The sequence below is a fragment of the Lagopus muta genome, chromosome 17, assembly GCF_023343835.1.
Source record: "Lagopus muta isolate bLagMut1 chromosome 17, bLagMut1 primary, whole genome shotgun sequence".
NCBI classification, from domain to species: Eukaryota; Metazoa; Chordata; class Aves; order Galliformes; family Phasianidae; genus Lagopus; species Lagopus muta.
Window position 1 is genome coordinate 6,130,225 of NC_064449.1, and position 21,330 is coordinate 6,151,554.

A 21,330-nucleotide genomic window follows, 5' to 3' on the forward strand; every position below is an offset into this window, starting at 1 on the left:
CAATGTGCCCACAGGAGCAAAGCTGTGGGCAGCCCCACACCAGCATCCCCAGAAGGGCTTCGCTTCCAGCTTCCGTCTCTGGTTTTACAGCAGCTGGGTGCCCGCTGATGAGCCTGTGCGACCCAACGAGGTGATGGCTGATTTCAGTGTGGAACTATTGGGTCCATTCGGTGTTTTTGTTGAGAGCAAACCAGCCTGGGGGTTTGTGACAAGCTGTTGGCTCTGGCTGTGCTCTGCTAACATAGGGAGCCCCAAAAACACCTCTGTGCACCTCTGCCTGCTGTCCGCTTGTGTGTTTTAGCTTAAAGCACAGGGCAGGGCTTGTTGTCACCACATCAAGGAGCTGTGTGTGACAGAGCAGAGCTGTCTGTGAGGGAAGAGGCCTGGGGGCAACCTGTGAGCAGCCTGGGGAGCAGTGGGGACTGCTGTGGGTACTACGCCAGTGGGAGACCAGGCACTGATGGAAGGGACCAAGAGCCTGAGGGGAGCAGCATTGCTTCTGGCACTGCCAGAACTATGAAGGCAACAACCAACAACCCTCACCCACCCCAAATGCACAACTACCCGCCGCTCCCTGCAGCTCCGCGGCTTTCAGCGGCGTCAGTCAGCAGAAGGGTGGGAGACACAGAGCGCGCGACCACGCGTGGATGCGAGCGCCGCGTCGCCATTGGCCGAGACTCCTGCCACTCATCCGAGCAGGGGGAGAGGGGCGTGGCCACGCCGGCTGGAGGCGTGGCCACGAGGGGGCGGAGCCTGCGCCTGCTGCGCCGCGGTCAGTCGGGCGGTGGCGGCGGCGGAGGCGGCAGTGGCGGAGGGGGATCCGCCGGGCTGAGGAGCGGACGCGGGGAGGCGGCTGAAGGATCGCGGTGCGCGGGGGCGGCGGGAGGGGAACCGGGGACGGCGGTGGGTCGCCCGCTAGGGTGGAGGCGGCGAAGTTGGGGCGGCCGTGCCCGCGGCGAGGCGGTAGGGCCGGGCCCGGGCCGAGCCGGGCGGCGAGGGCAGGCGGGGCCGCCCAGAGGGAGCAGCCGGTGGCCGCGGGGGATGCTCGGGCGGGGCCCTTCCTTCTTGGGCCCTTCCCTCAGAGGCGGCTGTCAGCGCCCGGGGCCTGCGGGGGAAGCGCCCTGGGAGCGCGGGCGGTTGCAAACCGCGGTTTCTCGCCGCTCGCCTCCTTATTAGGTAGCGAAACGCTCCGGCACCGCCGCGGTTCCGGCATCCGGCGGAGCGCTGCCGGGCTGGGGCCGCCCGCTGGGTGCCGGCAGCGCCCGCTGTGCCGCCCGGCTCGGCTCAGCTCGGCACAGCCGCCCTTTGTCCCGATGCCGGCTGCCCCGGGCTGTGCCCCGCCGCCGGGCTTTGTTGTTGAGCACGGGCAGCAGCACGCCGAGGGCCGGAACGCTGCTTGTCCGCGCCTCTGCCGTCAGCTGCCGCTCTGCTGCGCTGCACAGAAAGCCTTCTGACATGCATAAGCATCCCTCTGTTGTGCCTTCATCCAGACAATGTGCTGCAGGAGACAGCTTTCTCTCTGTTGTTTGGTTTTTTTTTTGTTTGTTTCTCTCCAATCTATCTAGAAACAAAAGTATAACTGATTGATGCAGTTCTATTGTGGAGGATGAGTGCTGTGCATCGGTGTGGGTTTTTTGTTCCCAGCTGTAGTTGCAGGCTGTGTGTCGGAGCATGCCCATTCAGCCCATTCATGCAGCTGTGCCGTGGATTAGACCCAGCAAGAAGGATGGCAGCGATGTGGAGGAGTGACATTTGCAATGCAGCACTCTGCGGCGCGCTTTCCACTTTGCCAGTAGCAGCTCTGCTTTCATTTCAAGCTGGGCTATACCCAGATTGCTCTCTGTGTTGCTTACTCCCCCTCGTGCCTTTATAAGCACACAGGGCTGTGTTCGACCCCATTGAATCACCCCCTGCTCCAGGGGAAGAGCAGATTCCTGTGCACTCATTGACAACGCTGTGTTGCAGCTGATAATTATGTTTGCTGCAAACTGTGCAAGCAAAGGTAGCAGATGAAGTGCTGTTGTGATGAAGTCAGTGTGTGTTTGGCAATAATTTTTCAGTGGTCGCTTGTAGCCTTGCATAGAGATCGCTTTAATCAGCACTTTGTGTCTCTTTTATGTGTGCTGTTGGCACCACCATGTCTTCTAGCGAGCTGCCTTTCAAACATCATTGTGTTTTTCAAGTTAAATCTTCATGCTTATTGCATCTGTCACTTCTGGGATGCACTCCAAGCGAAAGGCAGATTCAGTGTAATGGCAATGGGATGGAATGCACAGAAGGGTAAAATATCAGCCTTCTTCAGAGATACGGCAGAGGGCTGGGAGAGGTCCGCACTCAGTGACTGCTTCATGCATCACACTGAACTTTAATGGTAGAGGCTTCAATGACTGTGTCATAAAATGGCTCATTACAGCATAAAGTTGCGTGTCGGTAGTAGGAGAATTTATGTTAATGTTTTTAATTTGGTTATTGATTGCCGGGAAATATAATTAGCTCGGATGCCAGCTTCCTAGTTGGAAGACATGAGCAAAACACTTCCTGGCCTGGGTTTTCGCCTCGGTGAGGTCATCGCTGCACCACTCCCAGGGCCAGGAATGTCCTTTTCTGCGAGCTTGCAGGCACATTTTCTCTTGGCTTTTAAAACGTGGTTTTGTTTGTTTTGGTTTTGTTTTCCTGAGGGCTTTGGTGATAATCTCAGCCCTCCTGTAAGGATGCGTTGGAGCAGAACTCGCTGAGGATTTGAAGCGCCCCAGTTTCAGCATTACAGGGCACAGGCATAAGAATTATATGTCTGTGCTCTCTTTTAGTTCTCTCCCTGCAGCCTCCCCCGCTTAGAACTTCGGGTCAGAAAGGCTTTGGACTGAGAGCTGTGTCTCAGGACAGATGGGGGTGAGTGCTGACGGTTCCAGATGTGCACATGTAGGTAGGGATGGCTTTCTGCACTCTCTACCTGCTGTTAGGATTTTCTCATTCTGTTTTTCCCATCTGAGTAGTAACACAAAAATGGATTCCTCGAGTTGTTCTGAGGTCTGGCTGCTCAGCAGGCGACTTCACTTCAGGGTGATGCTGGGGTCAGCTCACCCAGTGTAAAGGGTGCTCCTCTGCAATAGGCATGGTGAAATTCGTCCTGGTTACAGCATCATGGCATTCATTCTGCTGTAAATGAGCCTTGTAGTTTTACATGGTGAGTAAAAAGCGGTCGGAAGGAGCAGCAGGATATGGCTGGAGGTAGTGATTGGGCATGAAATGGAAGGTGACTGTTTAGGCACTGCTGTGTGCTTGTTCAAATAGATTATTTTTCTTTACACTTTTGCCATGCAATCCTTCATGCTAATAAGACAGATGTAATCTCTTAACAGCGGTCATCCTTCTAAGAGGTCACCAAGTGCTCCTGAACTGGGGCAGACCTGTGATGGAATACCATAACAGCTCTAAAACCCAGCTCTGCAGGGCAGGAGCTAGCAAGGAACTCAACAGAAATCAGGAAAATGGTGTCTGTTCCTCGCGGGGAGGAAACCATCAGCTCTGTCAGAGCCTGTCTGCCTGGTGCCCTGCGATAGAAGAGGTCTCCCTGCCTCAGAGGTGACAAAACACAACGTTGTTTATGGTTTAGATACCAAGGAGGAATTGTCTGCATAGGAGAAAGGATGATTCCTTCAGCGTTATCGCTTTGTTTCTTCATCAGTGTTGCTTTCTCTTTTTTTCTTTTCTTTGCTGATAACAAGCAATAGATGATAAGTTTCTCACTATCAGCGTGTGATGGCTGTGCTGAGGTCTGGGTTCGGAGGGGGAAGCTGGAGGTGGTTGGCTCAGTTACAGCACTGCCGCTTGGCACTGAGCTGGGCCTCCTGATTCGTCTTAATTGGGTTTTCCTTGGTTTCCATTTTAATAATTTGATTTGGAAAAGCAGTGGAAATAACATTAGAGTAGTGGTGGGGTCTGACTTAAAGTGATTACGTTGAGCCTGGTGCTGCTAGTGCATCTCGGCACACCGACCGCAATCTTCTGCAGCTTCAGCCATTTGTGATGAAGTCAGTCTTCTTTTGGAAGGTTCTTGGTTTTTTCTCATGGCTCTCCAGAATAGGTGCAAATTATCCCCAAATCTTGGCTGGCCGGAGCATCTTTGTCTACATTCCATATGTGCCCTGGTACTGAGTTCCACCTGCAGCTCCAGGATCTGGGATTTTGGGTCGTCTGAGTGCTCTGTGATGTGGGATCTCGGTCCCTGTTCTGCATGTAGTTGCCATAGTGACTGTGCTCTCCGGTCCCTGGGAAGCTCTTGTTTATCTCACGTAAATGCATCAAGTGCCACCTTGTAATGCTGCATCTGGCAGGATTCTCTTTCTGTTTGGATCTGGCAGGGATCTGACATCCTCTGGTCCTGCACATTTGGATATTGGGTGTGTGTCAGGCACAGTCAGCCAGACTGATAATGGAGATAATTAGCACCACCAGGGATTAGCAGGCAATAAAGAGGCTGGAGTAATCGCTCTGCCCCCTAGGAGCTGGCCGGTTGCTCAGCACAGAGATGGCCATGGGCACACACGTGGCAAGGGCAGCGGTGCTGGTGTCTCAAAGATACTCTTAGATACGGTTTTTCCACTCATTGGAGGTACTCAAGCCACTCACAGTCACTCAGTGCATGCTGCTATCCTGAACACACGGTGGTTTGGGGTGTACACTTGGAGTTGGCTTGTGGTTAGCATTGCAAATGTTTCTCGTTTCCGGATGGGAAATGGGAGGTCATGCATTGTGCTGGGCTCCTCAGGTGTGGGGCTGGGCAGCTCTGCTATTTTGCAGCAGCACAGCTCACAGTGTGTGCAGGTAGATGGCATTCGCACCCTGAGCTGCTCAGCTCATTTCATACTGTGTGACTGATGGAAGCACTGCAGCGAAGAATGGAGTCAGTGGCCACAGAGCTGCCTTGTTCAGAATTGGAGGAGGGTTAATTTAATTTTTTTTTTTTTTTTTTTTTTTTTGAGTTTTCAATGGTCCTGGGGTGGGGGGAAGGGGAGAGTAATTTTCATTTCTGATCTGCTGAGGTCGGTTTGCAAGGCAGGAAGAAATGGGGAGCCAGCTGCCAGACACAGCCCTGCCTTGGTGCAGCATGGCGTGGAGGCACAGCTGTCCTTGCTCTGAGCTGTGTGTTGTGCCTTCAGCATTTCTTTTCCCGGCCCCAGCCATCTCTGGAGCAATTCGTTCAGGTTCTGCACAGCTTCTCCCAATGCAGCCCGGATTCTGCCTCCTGTTTCACCATGCTTTAGATGCTCGTGTGTTATCTGTGCACTCCTTGCTTCACTCCCTGATGTTTCTCTGAGGGCAAAGGTTATCTCTTGGTTCCTTTTATGTAGTGCTTGCCACATTGGTCTACAAGAGGAGCTCTGAGGCACTACGAAGGATCACATGAAAAGCAGCTGGGGCTTATCTCGACTTGATGCTGCCTGTTGTTTTGGCTGTTCCTCCTGCAGTGCTGTAAATGCCACAGGAGCTCTGTCGGAGGGTTGAAAGCTGAGGTTGTGTGTGCAGTAACGTGATTGCCGAGACAGCAGGTAGGTAAAGCTTAAAGGTCACCAGGGGCTGTGATTCCTGCCTGCCTTGCCCGAGGCCAGGCTGTGCCCATGTCTCTGCTGCCTGTGCCAGACATTGGGTCCATGAGCAGAGCAGCTGTAGGACAGAGAAGCTTAAACTCAGCCCTTGGTTACAGCAAACATCGGAGTGGTTGTAGTTGGTACTGTGGGACAGGGATCTAAAATTGAGTTGGCAGATTGACCTTATCACTCTCTACAGGTAGGTGGGGGTCAGCTTCTTCTCACAGGTAACAGCTGTAGGACAAGAGGTGATTAAGTAGCCTTAAGTAGCACCAGGGCAGTTCATGTTGGACAGTAGGAACAATTTGTGCTCCAGAAGAGTGGTCAGGCGCTGGCACAGGCTGCCTAGGGAAGTGGTGTGGTCAGCGTCCCTGGAGGTGTTCAAGAAACATGGAGATGTGGCACTGAGGGACACAGCTACTGGACTTGGTGAGTGTATGGGGTTGGATTAGATGATATTGGTGGCCTTTTCCAGTGTTAATGATGCTGTGATCTAGCCCAACCCTGATTTCCAGTTACTCATTATGGAAACGGGACAGGACGACAATGGCGCTCGCTGAATTACAGGCTGCTTGGCCAGAATTGCTGGCAGGACAGCAGATGGAAATCTGGAGAAGGACATGCCAGTTCCAGCTGTGGGAAGTGAGATTCATTCTGCAGCTTATTTGTCCGGTGTTAAAAGCTGAAATGTGTTCATGTTTGTCCAACCTGAACCTTCTGCGTCTCCTCTGCTGAAGATACTGTCTTGCCTTTGACAATTATCATAGATTGGCTTGGGTTGGAAGGGACCTCCAAGATCATCTGGTTCAATGGCTGGGCCGTTTGCAGAGCTCGGTCAGTCTGAGTCACACTTGGCAGCTCTGCTGTCCTGGCTGTGCTGAGCTGACGTTTCTGCTTTATTTCAAAGTGGTGAGGAATTTGCATCCCAGCTGCCTTCATGTTTATAGCAAAACACTTTCCGTGGGTCTGGGTTTCCTTGTGGGGCTCAGGCTGAGGTGCTGCGGGGTGCTTGGAGAGCACTTCATCCATGAGATAGGTTTTCTTCAAAGCATCTTCAGTGTTTGTAGTTCTGTGGTACATCTGGGCGCTGTGACGTGTTGGAATTCAGGAGGAACAGAAAACGGTTCATCAAATCCTTTGGAGATTTCTCCTTTTGATGAATCTTTTTGGATTTTAAGGTGTAATCCACGTAGCTATAAGCAAGGAGAAACAGCATAATGTTCCCAGTAATGTCTTAAGGCTACTGAAGTTCGACAGGAAACATGCTTACCTTAGAAAACACCGTGTTAATCAAATTACCTTCATGACCACACTTTCTCTTGACTTGTGTGGAATGGGAAATCCTGCACTTGTTATTCTTTATGTTGGGCTCCCAGCTCCTGGGTGCTGCTTCTGTTTGGCCTCCAGGTTAGGTTCATCACTGAAGATGATGCATTCCTGCAGCAGGAGCTGTTTTGGGTCCAGTGGATACTGATGAGCTCCTGTCGCAAACAGGCTTAGGTTTGCAGTTTATTTCATTTGAGGACCTATGGTTGATTCAAGCTGCAGGAGAAAATACAGTCCTTTCCTGCTGGTAGGGCTTAGCTGCCCTAGAGAAAAGCACTTGTGCCTTGGCTAATTAGCTGGGAATGGTGGGATGTGGTAGGCTTCTGCTGGATTGTGAGACTAATGGTTTGGTAAGAAATTAATGAAGGTCTGGTGGGGAAGAGCTCTTTCTGCATTCATAACAACCACCCTTAGCTGCTCCTGTGCTTTCAGCCGAAGCTCATCTCCCAGGTTGAAAGAAGGGAGAGGAAAAGCCTTGTGGTCTGTCATTCAGAAATACAAATGATCTCAGAAGAAGCTTCGTGTAACCTTCAAGAGAGCAGAAGAATTCAGCAAATCGGAGTAGCAGCCTCAAACAGACTGGTACTTCCCCGTTAGCTCTGCTGCACTGATAAGAGAACTAGGTCAGCTGCATGGAGCAAGCATTTTATCTGCATACTTCTCTTAACAGGGTTCCTGGAGCTTGGCTGTCAGAACAGGCTGGCTGACTTGCAGCTCTGCACAGGGGCTGTGCTCTCTGTCTTGTGTTTTCCTCAGGGTCAGAGCGTGGTCTGAAGCCCTGTTGCCCTCTACTTTGTGGGTTATGCTGCTCTTACTGTTGAGGTGATGCACTCAGTCCCCAGGGGTGTAAGTAGCATCTTCCATCACGCTGGTGTAATGTCTCTGGCTGAAGTTCATAGGGCTGTTGTTCAACACTGGAAGTGTATTGCTTTCTCTTGGCAGTAGATGTTGTACAACGTGCAAGGGAGCGATCTCTGGTGTTTATTCCAGTGGAGAAAGTGGAGGAGAAGGAAGGCTTTAGCAGAAGAGCATGGGGGAGGCACGTGTTATAAGCCATTGTGAGATCTTGTCCTGGGTTTTAATGCCTTCTGCTTTGCTTTGCTCTCCCCTGTCTTTGGTTATGACACGTTTTTCATTTTTAGTGATCCTTTTTGTCCAGTCTATATGAAATTGCTGTCATCCACGTATCCCCAGACACATCACTGATCAGTGCCTGTGGCATGACACAAGGTGTTACAAAAGATGCAGGCTAGGAAGGAGGTTTGGCTGGAAACTGCTGTTGGGATAGGCAGCAGGAGAGCACCTGCTGCAAATTACAGTGAATGGTGTAGTGTTAGTCAGTAAAGATTAAAGCTACAAAATAATGTGAGTAATAAGCTTGTGCACCCAAGAAGATGAAGATTTCTAGGTATGCAATTCAAGTGAAAATATCCACGGCATCCCTGCATGTTCTTGTGAGCAGCATCAGCCCCTGCATGGGGCCATGCTTCCCAACAGTGTGTGTGAGATGGGAGCGTTGGTACAGCTCTGAAAAACAGTGGTATCAAGTACTTCACAGGTTAGAACTAGCACCTTGCACTTTGTCCAGGACTGCAGTTCCAGCTTATTTCAAGTTTGGGTTGCGTTACATTTTTGAGTGTGCTGTGCTCCCCAGTTGAGATATAATCAAATTCCCTGGTAGTTTGTGGCTTGGGTTCCCATCCCAAAATAGAATCTTGCCAGTGGTGTAACAGCTGGAAATTTCAGTATTGAGTTCAGATTGCAGCTTTTTGTCTTTAAAATGAAGTGAAATCAGATGGCAGAGTCTTGCTCAACCTAGACTAAAGTAACCAAAGACTGAAAATAATCTGTGCGCAAATATGATGTATTTTGGGATTGTGACCATCTGTAGTAGTGTACACCCTGCGTTTAAATAACTCTGAACATCTGAAAACAAAAGTTCTGTCAGCAGTGGGCTCAGTATGAATTGATTTGAAATGGTACACCACAGAGGTGATAGTGTGAAGTCAAACAGAGTAGGACTGAGTCAAGCAGTTCCCTTTCGTACCAGAGCTTTCATGCACTGTGGTAGGGCGAGCTGCAGTTTTTGTTGTCATGTGATTTCTTATTTTATTTTTTCCCCTCTGCTTCCCCCTGCCTAAATATGGCAAGACGTTATGAGGCTGTGCCCATTGATTTTGCTCAGGAAGGGAGATGAGCTCCTGCAGCCTTGCTGGTGCTGTGCTGGTTCTGCACTCTGACTGCCGTTGTACATTGCAGCCTGTGCAACCCATCGTAGCCTGCCAGCACTGCTTGCCTGGGTAACTCCTGCAGGTTGGCACGCTGCTTCGGGCTTAGTGATCCGTGCCCTTAAAATGATCTGGCAAGCTTTTCCTTTTGCTGGATGTTCCTCTGAGATGTTCTTAAGGTGCTGTCCTGTGCAGTATGGTAAGGCTGTGAAGCATATGTCTGCAGGCAGATGTATGTTTGCACTGCACTCAGCGCACATGCATGGCTCACAGAGGATGTGCTGAGGTTGCACAACCCAGCACTCCAAGATGAAGAAATGCCAGCGTGAGATTAGGAAATACCTGGGCAGTGCTCAGCTGCTCCCATCCTCACGTGTGTTGGGATGGAGCAGTCACACACCCACCATCCCCTTGCTGGGAGAGAATCGTACGTAGAGAGATAGCATCATGGCAGGGACACAAGGGGCTCTCCATGTCAGCAGCAAGGCAGGTGTCCTCTCATGGTGAGCATCAATAGTGATTTGCTCTGGTGACATTGCCTACGGTGCCTTGGTCATTCTCCTTATCTGCTTTGCATTTGTTGATCGTTATCTGAGACTGAATTTATTTCAAAGCCGCCGTTGAAGCGCATGGAATCCCTTCAATAAAGCTGGTGCTGAATGGAGTTTGGGGCTTACCATAAACAGATGCAACTCTTGCTTATCTTCAAGTTTCCCATTTAAGGGAAAGCCCTGTTCCTTTCCAGCCCCAAAAGAAGCAGCGTTTTATAAGGAAGCGCCGTCCTCCCAGGCTGGTTGCTTTGTACCCCCCTCCCTTAGCCATAGCCTCCGGCTGGCTGTGCCTGAATCCAGCCCTTTCTTTCAAATGTCGCTCTTTCCAGAAGGGATCACAATCACATGGGCTGAGCAGGATTTTGCCATTAGTGGGGGGTTTTCCTGTAAGTGTTCCCTAGCAGGATGCGTTTCCTCTTGCATAAGCAGCCTGAAAACCCTCCGAAGCCACAGAAATACATCTGTTGGTTTCTCTAGACAGATAAATCCTTTATAAACAGGAAAATGGGCAAACTCATGGTAACTCTTGTGACACATCATCATGGGAGATCAGAAGAAACGGGATGAAAAGTATCACTGTGCAAGTATGGCTGATGGCATTCTGCATTTCTGAGATCCTTTTAAAGACTGGAACAAAGGCCGGAGCCTGAACCATATGGCAGTGGGAGACGGAGCTGAATGCGAGGTAAAATTCAGCTGAATGTCACTTGACATTTGGGGAGGAAAAGACTGAAGGTGGACGGCTGTGTCCTGTACAGGACATGCAAGATGTCGGTGCCCCCAAGCAGGTCCAGGAGATCAGTTCAGGCACAGAGCTGTCAGCACTTCTATTGTCGCTGTCTTTGCAGGGCGTCGAGCGCTTCTGTTCTCATTTTGCTGAGGGCTGTAACTCTGGCAAAATTCAAACTCCTTTCAACTCGCAGCAGTGAGGCTTTAAATCCTCCAAAGTTGTACTTTACAAAAAAAAAAAAAAAAGCATTTCCTGTCTAGCAAGTGTACGAAGATCGTTCCAGTTCCTCAGCTCAGATTTAGCAGCAGCGACCACGATCTAATTATCCTTCTCTTTTGAAAGCTTAACGCTGAGTCTGCTGCCCAAGCCCAGCCCTGTTTGGCTGTGGATGTGCTCTGGCTCCCAGAAGCCTTGCAGGGTTTTGCAGATACCGAAGGCTGCATCACTCTTTCCAGACATCAGATCGGCATAAATTTTGGCGTTTCACTGTATGATCCTGCGAGTGGGCAGGCTGAGTGCTGCCCTACCTCTGCTGATGACCAGGAGGACCTGTCCCAGCCCAGTTACCAGATTAGATTCATAGCATCTCTTCAATTGGAAGGCATCCTTAAAGGTCATCTGATCTAACTCCACTGCAGTGCACAGGGACACCCACAGCTCCATCAGGTGCTCAGAGCCCCATCCCCTGACCTTGGGTGTCCCCAGGGATGGAGCTTCCAAATTCTGCTCGTGTTGTGGGTGGTGGAAGAGCGATCCTTCACACTTCACTGAGAGACAAATTAGGATACTAAACGCTCTTTGCATTTTCACAGGAGGCTGTCATAGGGATAGGATGACTCTTCTTGGTGCTCAGGATCGAGCTAACCCGTGTTGTTTTCCACCTGCCCACTTTCTGTGCTGTGCGGGAAGATCCATACTTGCTGCTCTTTATAGCTGGAGCCTGCACATTTATTTTTTCCCCACTTCTCTTTGGAGAGCAGCCAGATCAAAATGGCTGTGATCCAAAGCCAAGAATCACTCCCTTTGCTATGGAAATGAGGACTCAGAGGCTGTTCACCATGTGTTCATCATGGAGAGCTCCTGCTAAGAATGATGAGCTGTAGGTGGGGGAAGAGGGCAGCGAAGGTGTGCTCAAACAAATCGGTTTGGAACAAATAGGGGTATTTTGGGATACTTCTGGCTCTCTGTGATTTTAAATGTCAGTTGTGGAAAACAAGAAATTTCAAATGCGAAAAATCCTGGGAAATGGTAAAAATGAGGGAAATAGCATAGTAGGATTTTATTACTGGGGAAAATAGAGTGCTTGAGAGGGACTTCCTCATGGTGTTCAGGTGTTGATGAACTGAAGGAGAGATATAATTATCCAAGCTATACAAACAATCCCTCTTATTAACCGCCCTATCCATGTTCTCAGCATTAAAGCAGACGAATCAGAAAACCCCTGCATGTACCATATGTTGATGGTGGGCAGTTTGCTGCACGTTAACTCCACCAGACAGCTCTTAGCCCTCTCTTTACTTTCTTCTGAAACATCGGTGGGATGAGAACAGGCTGCATTCCCACCAGGGAGCCAATGTGACCAGCAAGGCAGCGTGTGGCTGGTAGTGGGGATGGGAGCAGCACTGGAAGCCCTCAGAACCAGTGCCAAGGGCAGGACTCACAGCAGTGGACCCAAAGCTCTGTGTCCCATTGCCATGCAGCACTAATGGCTCTCTGGGAGTAGGCCCAGCCTCTCTGCATCTATGCAATAGATTAGCAGCTGGGTGTGGAGCTGTGTTTCTTGCATGCTACGTCTCCGCCAGTCCTCAAGCAGCAATAGGACGACGCGTTTTGTTTCTTTCAGGCACCTTGAGCTGAAGTGCTCCTGGGTCAGGCTTTGCTGAGGCCTGCTGAGAGCACAAAATGGCGCCGGCAGGCCGCGCTTCGTGCTCACATTGCTGCTGCTTGGTGGCTTCCATTGCGCTGTGCTGTTGTTGCTGGGTGTGCCCAGCCCAGAGCAGCCCCATGGTTTTAAGTGCAATGTGTGGCAGAAAGTGCGTTGTGCAACTGCACTAACTGACAGAGGAAGCCTAAGTTCATCTGGAAGGTGACACTAATCATTAATAAGTTGCATCTAGCTTTTTTCATCTGGCAATTGTAATAGTTCACAATGTTTTGTGTTTAAAAATTACAATTGCTTTTTTTTTTTCTTCTTTTTTTCCTATAAGCTGCACTGGCACAGGATGCCCAGAGAGCTGGTGATGCCCCATCCCTGCACACAGCCACGGTCAAGGGACAGGGCTGTGAGCACTGCTAGAGCTGTGTGCCCATTCCAACTCAAACCATTCTACAACCCTGTGATTACAAAATGGTGTTTGTGGCACTTCTGTATCTTCAAAATGACGGAATTCATTTGAGAGATTGAACAGACTGTCAGAAACCATCCTTGTAGTGCCCTCACCTGGGCAGAACCTTGTGATGGCAGGGGGCAGTGGGGCTGCATGGTGCTCAGGGGGATCTCATGAGAAGCAGGCAGTGCTTTTTTTCTTTCAAACACCTAGAGCGGAGCATTTTGCTCTGTAGCTGTCTGTGACATTAATTGTAACGTTTTTCTTTTCTTCAAACACCGTGTGACTGCTGATTTCCCAGCTCTGATGAGTGCTTTGCTCCAGTTTTGCAGCTCTTTGTAACCTCACGACTACAAACGGCGCTCGTTCTGCAGTCTCTTTCAGTGCTCTCACGCAAAGGCGCTGCAGTCAGATGGATGCACAGCCTTTCATCACCAAAAAGCAGAGATGCACACTTGCACTCTGCTCAGTCTCTCACTTGGGCATCAGCCTGGGTCTGCAGGGAGCAGCTTTGCAAAGCACTGTGGCTTTCCCAGCGCTGTTTCCACATGGGAAGTTTCTGGGAAGCAAGACAGGAGGCGGATGCTTGCTTCCAGGGTTGGGATTCATGCGAGGTCCCCTACCTGAGTCTTCATCCAGCGCTGGAATTTTCCATGCTGGTCAGTTTCCCTCTATTTTAACTCAAGCCTTCTTGAAAATCCTTGTCTCAAGAGAAGTGCTACAGACACGCTAAGTTAATTTGAGTCATTAGGTTGTTTCCATTACTCCTTTCTGCCTAGGAAACTTTAATTTTTTTTTTTTTTTTTTGGTGAGATTTTGGAGTGAGAAGAAAGAAGTGGAAGCTGGCTGACATGTGGAACCACTTCACAGGAACACCGGATTTTGAGAGCTTGCATTTTTATTTACATCTTCTGGACCCTGTCTGACTTGAAAGTAAACAAGTTCAATCCAAGCCCAGATTTATCCCTGAAAATATGCGGAGACTTGTCTAAAAACTGCTTTTAGGATTAGGGACTTCCTTTGCTGCAGAAAGAGCGTCTACAATAGCAGTGCTGACACTTAACCAGTGAACTCCTTCTATGAAACAGCCTTGAACGTGCGGTTTGGTTGTGTCAGGGATGAGGCAACCTGTGTTGTTTTTTAAATGTAAAACAACTTGAGAACTTAGCAGGTCTGCAGGAAGCTCCCTGTGAATGCAGCAGTGTGTGAAACTGCATTGTGTAGCGGTGGGGCCGGGTGACAGCGAGGTGACAAGCCCTTGACTTGCCTTCTGACAAGCAGCACATCCCTACGTGTGGCTGACCACCCTCTGCCATCCCTTTTCTCTACAGACACAATGAGGCGAGTGGTACGACAGAGCAAATTCCGGCATGTGTTTGGCCAGGCAGTGAAGAACGACCAGTGCTACGATGACATCCGTGTCTCTCGTGTCACTTGGGACAGCTCCTTCTGTGCTGTGAACCCCAGGTTTGTTGCAATCATCGTGGATGCGAGCGGCGGCGGGGCCTTCCTGGTGCTGCCTTTGCACAAGGTGAGTGCTGCTGAGTTTCTTGCTGTTAACGTGCTCAGCTTTCCCTTGTCACTTCACTGCTTGTTTGTGAGCGGCGCTACGGCTGTGAAGTCTCTGCTGTGTTGTGACAAACATTGCTCAGCTGTGCTGTGTAGGAACACATGTAATGCTGCTGGAATCAGGGTAACGCTTCCCGTGCATTAAACACAGTAAATAAGTAGTTTGCTTGACTGATCTAAAGCAAATCTTTATGTCAGAGGTTTCTGAGTAGAACTCGTGCTCTTCCTAAAGCCTCTCTATTTGTGCTAGCTGCAGTCAGGTTTTTTGGCCATCAGGATTTGGCTCCTTGAGCTTCGTGAGAATCACTAAATTCAGGAATGCTTCTTGCAAACCAGAATGGAGTGGGTGGCACAGCTGGGTGCTGCTCCCTGCAGTGCATGTGCACAGCCCTTGCAACCATGGCACAGCTGGTCTGGCTGCTGCTTGTCCTGTCGTTACACTTCTGTTGTGTGGTGTGAGACGAGAACTAGTTCAGTGAGACAACAGCTCCAGGGCTGTCACAGCTCTCCTGCAGCTCTCCCAGCCCGTGTGGCTCTGTCTGGGCTCTGACACTGCAGCCAGGTCTTGCTAGCCCTTAGTACCTGACGCAGAGAGAAGCAGACTAAGCTTCATCTTAGTCTGTTCCTTACTTTTTCTGTGCCAAATGCTGCTCAGTCTCCAGAAAAAAATCTCACAATGAGGCTATATGTACAATTTACTCTTTCCTTTGAATATTTTTGTAGCTCCTCAGGCCAATGCTTTGTAAAGCACACAGAAATGATAGGCTGCTGCCCACCGGATACAAAAATGGCTGCATCAAATAGCTGGAGGAAGCTGTAAAGATTGGCATGGAAATCTCCCTGCCAGTCTCATAATTTTATGGTATAAGACTGTACAAATGAGCAGGAGCAGTGTCTGAGACTGAAATAAATTCTTATAAATTCATTCTGCCCCCAGATATCACGTGGAAAAACCACAGTACATCTTTCATCCTTGCAAGAGAGTGCTGCTCTCCTCTCCCTTTCTGATGTGCTAGCGTTTACCACAGTCAGATTACAAGAATGCTAACCTGAAAACCTTTGACAGGCTCTTGGCCACCCCAATCCCTTCATGTGTTCATAGTTAAAAACAAAAGCGAGAAACATCAAACCTAAATGCATTACTTCATCTTAGTGATTTGTTTCCACAGGAATTTTTTCTCCTTTGAAAATTTACAGTGTGTAAGATGGATAGCTTGATGAGATAGAAGGGAAATGAATGTCCTTGAGAGTGATAGGGGATCATATTGACAATGTTTCTTGCTCTCCTCAATTCTGTGTGTTTGATGCTTCTGAAATTGCACTCCTGGCTTCATTTATGCATTTAGTGTAAATTCTTGCCATGTTAGATAGAATCAGTAGTCCAATACTGATGCAAACTGATTTTAATACAGACTTAAAGCTGAAGTATTTTGATGGTGTTGCTTTACAGAAGCAGTTAGATTTGGGTTCATAACCCTTTAGAAAAAAGGGTTCTTTCCAACAGAGGAGCACCAGATCAGGAAGCGTGCTCTGTGGTGTGTTCCAGCATCTCCTGGTGTTTCCTCATTCTTTCAAATCCTTCCTATTTTTTGTTTGAGATGGCATTTTGTATTTGTGTGAATCAGGAAAAAAGAAAAGCTAGTATTCCTCTTCAGTAACATTTTGTCTTTGTGACCCTCACACCTCTCTTAGCCGTACTCTCCAAATGCTCTGTCTGTTATCAGCCCTTTTTCCTAGCTCTCTGTGCAGATCTGTCCTGTTATAAATAGCAGAAGTGACCAGAAGTGAATATAGCATTCTGATGGAGAGTGCATCACAGGAGCAGACGTGGCAAGTTCTCACTTCTGCCTTGCTAGCTATAACGAGGCAAGCCAGCCCCCGGGCTCTTCTACAGCTCTGCATTTTGCTCATCTCCTCAGCAGCTCTTTGCAAGCATTCTGGGATGTGGCTGCCCTCAAGCTGTATGTCCTGCTCCTGCCCAAGCCTGGTCCCATAGCACAGATTTGGGTTGGAAGCCCCTTGCTCAGTTGCTGTGACATTGCATGCCTTGCAGCTCAGCCCTGCCAGGACAGGCTCCTATTTTCCCCTTGCTATGTGTTATTATTTGGTGGCTTGTTTATTTTTATATATTTTTTTCATTTAGTCAGTGATTCCTCCTGCCATCCTTTGGCTTCACTTGTGTCCTCAGCCACATTCCCGCTCTGTTTTCCACTTCCCCAAGGTTCTGATGTGATAAAGTTTGGGCATGGCTGGTTGCTGAGGACCGCTGCTCTCAAATCCCTCAGCCTGATGATTTCTTTTGCAGCACAGAACGCTGTGGGCCGTGCTCTATCGCTTCCTGTGTTCCTCTTTTATTTCTGCCTCTGTGAGCGATGACACTTGCTCCTTCAGCTCCCTGAACACTCCTCCCTCCCCCCCCCATTCTGACTTCTGATCGAGTCCATTTAGCACAGGTGTTTGAGTTCCCACAGCATAGTGCTTGCTGTTTTGTTCTGGAGATGAAAGCAGTCACTTCTACACCTTGCCTTTGGTATGCTTTTAACGTTTAACACCTGATGCAGCTCCAGCCACAGGGAAAGCAGCCCCCTTCCACCTCCTGGGGCATCACTCTCACAGTCTGACCTCCGGGAGCTGTCAGCACGGCAAAGGCCGCAGGAGCCCCGCGCAGCACCGGCTCCATGCCCCGCTTTGAGGCTGGTTCCCCAGCACTTCACCCCTCCGGGGCCCGCTGTGCTTTGCGGGCGCTGCCGGTTCCGGGCCGCGCACGTGTCACTCCCCCGCCCTTTCCCGCGCCGCGCGCGCGCGTTCCCGCGCCCGCCGCAGCGGCACTGCGGCGACCGCGGCTTTTTGCCTTATATGGTCATGACAGCGCTCGGGGCCGCCGGCAGCCGCCGCGCTGATTGGCGGGGGCCGAGCCAATGCGCGGCAAGTGCGAGCCGGTTAACCGCTGCGTGGCCGGGGCTGCGGTCAGCGGAGTTGGGTGCCGCCGGGCTGCTGCGTCGTCCCGCCCTGTGCGTGGACCTTCCGGGATTCACCGTCCCCGTGCGCCAGCAGGAACCTCCAGACTTGCTGGGAATTGCGATTCCCGCGGGTTGGCCGCTCTGCGGGGCCAGCCGTAGATGAAGTGCTTTAATCTGCATCCATTATGGAGCGCAGATAATAGGCTAATTGGAGTGTGCTGGGCGCGTCGGGGAAGAAGAGTGGAAACAGCGCGTTTGCTGCAGATTGTGTGTGATGGGCACTGAGCAGAGCGGTGCAGAGCAGGACTGCAGAGCTGATCTGGGATCCTGGTCCCAGTGAATGTGCAGGGAGGGAGCCCGGTGAGGAGGTGTGCACCGATCCTCACAAGCAAGCTGCATGCAGCTCCTTTGGAGCCTGCTCCTGCAGCTCCATACAGCTGATATCTGGGAGTTTCCTGACGTGCTGGGAAAGCGGCTCACAAACACCGTGGTGCTGGGGCTGTGCTTTGTGGGGACTGGGGACCATTTTTTTTCCCCCCTCTCTGCAAAATCTTTGCAGCTTGCAGAGAAGAAAATGCTGCTGCAGGGAGTTCTCAGTTGTGGTGGCAGAGCGTGAGCCGTTACATAAAGCCTCTAGAAGGGGAAGTGCTGCTTTTCTACCGTGAGGCTGCGGACTCCTCCTGTCCCTCTGAAGGCCACAATTTTTTTCCCCTAAATTTTGCTTGGAGTCTCACACAGCCCCAAGCAATGGTGTATGTTGAGTGGGGGAAGATGAGAATTGAAGACAACCGTGCAACAACTAGATAAAAAAAGCAAGATATTAATGGTTTTCATTTATCACCATCAGCTTGACTGCAGTGGATCATCAGGTTCTTGATGAACTAAGGAAGAGCAGGCAGGCACTAAAGCTCCAGAAATCTTACTTCTGTAGGAAGTTGAAGGGCAAGCGTTGTTACCCCTCTGCCTTATGCTCAGGTAGAGCTCAGTGCAAGGCAAGGCTGCTGCAGCTCTTCAAGCCTTGTGCAGTGCTGAGGGTGGAAGCTGAGCTTGGTGGCTGCAGGCAGGGATGGAAGGGATCGCTGCACTGAGCCATCAGCATCTCTCTTCATCATCTTCCACATTAGCTATGGATACTGTGATTGGTTTAGCAGTGACTAATGGCTATTTGTCACGGTCACGAGAGAGCAATACACTTCCATTGCATCCCATATTATTTTCCCTGAGTGCCACTTGCATGGCCAGCTGCTGCAACCAGAGGTGGAAGATTGGTGCCCAGAGCGCATCAAGCTTCACTCCATCCAATTTTGCAGAATTGGGGATTGTCACACGGCTCAGGGAAGACAGGTAGCAGTCAGTTTGTCTTTCAGGCTTGGTGCTTGCAACCTGATTTCTTTCTTCAGACTTCTGCAAAGTGAGGGTGGTGAAATCGCTGCTCCTTGTGCAACTCAATGCCACTTCCCTCTTGGTGGTGGTGAGCATAGCCTGGCCTGGGGGAAGCAGCTGTTCCCAGTGATATTTTTACCACCATCTGGGGGCTGTTTCCTGCAGCCAGTCACCCTTTTCTGGCATAGAAGCAGTTGGGAGACAATCACATTAATTGATAAAACTGCCGCTGCTGGGAATGGTTTTCCCGTGCTGCTTATCTGACCCCTATGGATTTAATAACAGAGCTTTTTGTTCTTATCTGTCAGTTGTTAAGGGCAGCCCACCCTGCTAAAGGACCTGAACTTTGAGCGTGCTCCAGCTCAGCACCATCCAGCACACCAGGGCTGGTCCTCAAGGCTTTTTATGGCTTTTATAACTCTTCTCAAAGCACAACTTTTAGAGCATCAAAAGCTGTTACGGTGAAGCGTCGCTCAGCAGAGCGGTAATGGATTTTGAGAAGGATTTAATTTCTTGAAGTCATACTGAGTTAATTTTAAGCTCTGTAGCAGCGCTTGAGGTTTATTTTAAATCCTCAACTAATTAAAAGATTACATTAAAAAAAAAAGAAAAAGAAAGAAAGGAAACAAAACCAAACTCTCAAACCTGGGAGGACTGCGGAAGCACTTTAGTCCAAGAATTCACTTTTGACCAACCCCCCCCACCCCAAATAAATCTTAAAGCCTTTTTCTGCATAGTGGCTGTGCAGGGGATGGGGCTGCCCATTTCCTTTTCTTTATTCGTTTATTAAGAATCTTTTTCCATAGGTCAGTCCACGTGCAGATGGGAGAGGTGTGCAGTACAAGTGATGGATGTCTGCTGCTGCTCACTGTAGCATTTTTATTTACTTTTTAACCTGAATTTGGCCATTCAGGAAATGTCTGTTGTGGTGTTCCTGTGATTTAACTCTGAGTCTGTTGGATCTCTGTCTTGTTTTCTCACCAGGAGAGGTCTGGAGGTCAGCAGTCCTCCAAAGCCCACATCCAGCTTGATTCTGACCCTCCAGCTTTGAGCAGGGAGAGCCTTCTGCATGGCAATCAGCAGGAGGAGTGCCCAGCTCCGAGGCTGAGGCTGTCACCACCAAGTGGTAGAACTGAAATGCCAGCCATTTCTTCCACATATTTAAACACAAGAAGTGAAGAATCTGTCCCAAAACGTTCCCTCCCTGCCTCCTGTCAGCCGTGTTTTGCTGATGCATCCATGTGGGCAGCAAAATCCTGTAGGGGAGGGGCTGCAGTTCCTGGCCCTGCAGCCATGGGAATCTTGCTCTGGCTTCAGGATGTAAAGGGGTGCTGTGTTGCCATTGCTGGATCCATCTCACGTGGGGCATTTTGTTGGCTTGTTCTGCTGGGGAGCTGACTTTGGTGGCATGCTGGTGGCACTGAGGTGTGCCATAGGGGCGGGTGGGAGTCAGTGAGGGCGTCGCTGCGGCAGTCGGTGGATCACTTTTGTCATTTAGTCCTGTAACACAGTGCTTTGCTTCACTTAACTGCGCCTTAAATGCTTTCCATCTCAGCAAAATGCCTTTGGGATGAAAGCGAGCGGGCTTGGTGAATTCAAAGCACTGCAGCACCCTGCAATTAGAGCTGCAGCCTGGTTATCTTTAGCTGTGGCTGCCCACTGTCATGAAGCACGAGCAGAGCTGGCTTGCACCACAGGATGTCTCCAAGAAGAAAGTTGCCGGCTCGTTTCCTCTGTTGGTGCACAAGATAATCCAAATGCCATAAAACTGAATACCAAAAGCCTCAGTGAAGCATTAGGAGGAGTCTTCTTCTGTTGTTTGAGATGTGCTCTGTATTGTCAACATATCACAGCTCTCCTCTTTGCTTTTCTCCTCCAGACGGGCCGAATTGACAAGTCCTACCCAACGGTGTGCGGGCACACAGGACCAGTGCTGGACATTGACTGGTGTCCCCACAACGACCAGGTCATCGCCAGCGGCTCTGAGGACTGCACTGTCATGGTGAGTGCACCTGCTTTCATGCTGAGAGTGATGCTGCAAATGGTGCTTATGTTTCTGAATGCATGTGGCTGTCTCCTGTCCTGATACCAAAGGTAGAATCCTTTCTGCTGGAGGACTGCTTATGGGCATTCTCTGTAGTGGGTTTTGGTTCTGCTTGAGAACTGAGGTGCCTTCTACCTTGGCATCCAACTTTCTGGTTTTCTCTTGGGCTAGTAGAAGAGCAGTTCTTCCTCTGGGGATCTGATGTTTGGGAAGGGAAGGAAGGCAGCGTGCCATTCAGTAGTGGCTTGGTTTGGTTTGCAGTGCTTTACAGAAGGTGGAGGTGGTTCCCAATCTCAGGTATCCAAATGGATGTGGTGGCGTGTGCTGCAAAGCCGTGGAGATTAGAGGGAGGAACAAGCTATTCTGCTTTCATAATTGCTTCAGCCCTTAGTTTAAAGTTGAAACATCTTTTCCTAGTCAAAGGTTGTGAATAGATGTCAAAAGTTTGGGATTTCTTAAAATTTATTTTTATTTGTTTAAGTATATTAACAGTGATCCAATTTTTACACCTGCCAGCCTTGGTCCCCAGTCCTGTTTTACGCACTGAACAATAGACGACCTTGCTCAGTGATGGATGTGGAATCCTGTGTATGCAAACACAGCAGAATAAGTGAAAGAAAATGC

General features: G+C 49.9%; 1 protein-coding gene across 1 annotated transcript in view; it reads left to right on the forward strand.

The window, feature by feature from the left end:
* Positions 1-735: 735 nt before the first annotated feature.
* The window catches only part of CORO1C (coronin 1C), a 30,487-nt gene continuing 9,892 nt past the window's right edge, over positions 736-21,330 (forward strand). The window contains exons 1-3 of the mRNA XM_048963627.1: positions 736-866; positions 14,082-14,281; positions 20,542-20,664. Coding sequence (XP_048819584.1) covers positions 14,087-14,281; positions 20,542-20,664 — 318 coding nt within the window. The 5' untranslated portion in view covers positions 736-866; positions 14,082-14,086. The remainder of the gene's footprint in view (positions 867-14,081; positions 14,282-20,541; positions 20,665-21,330) is intronic.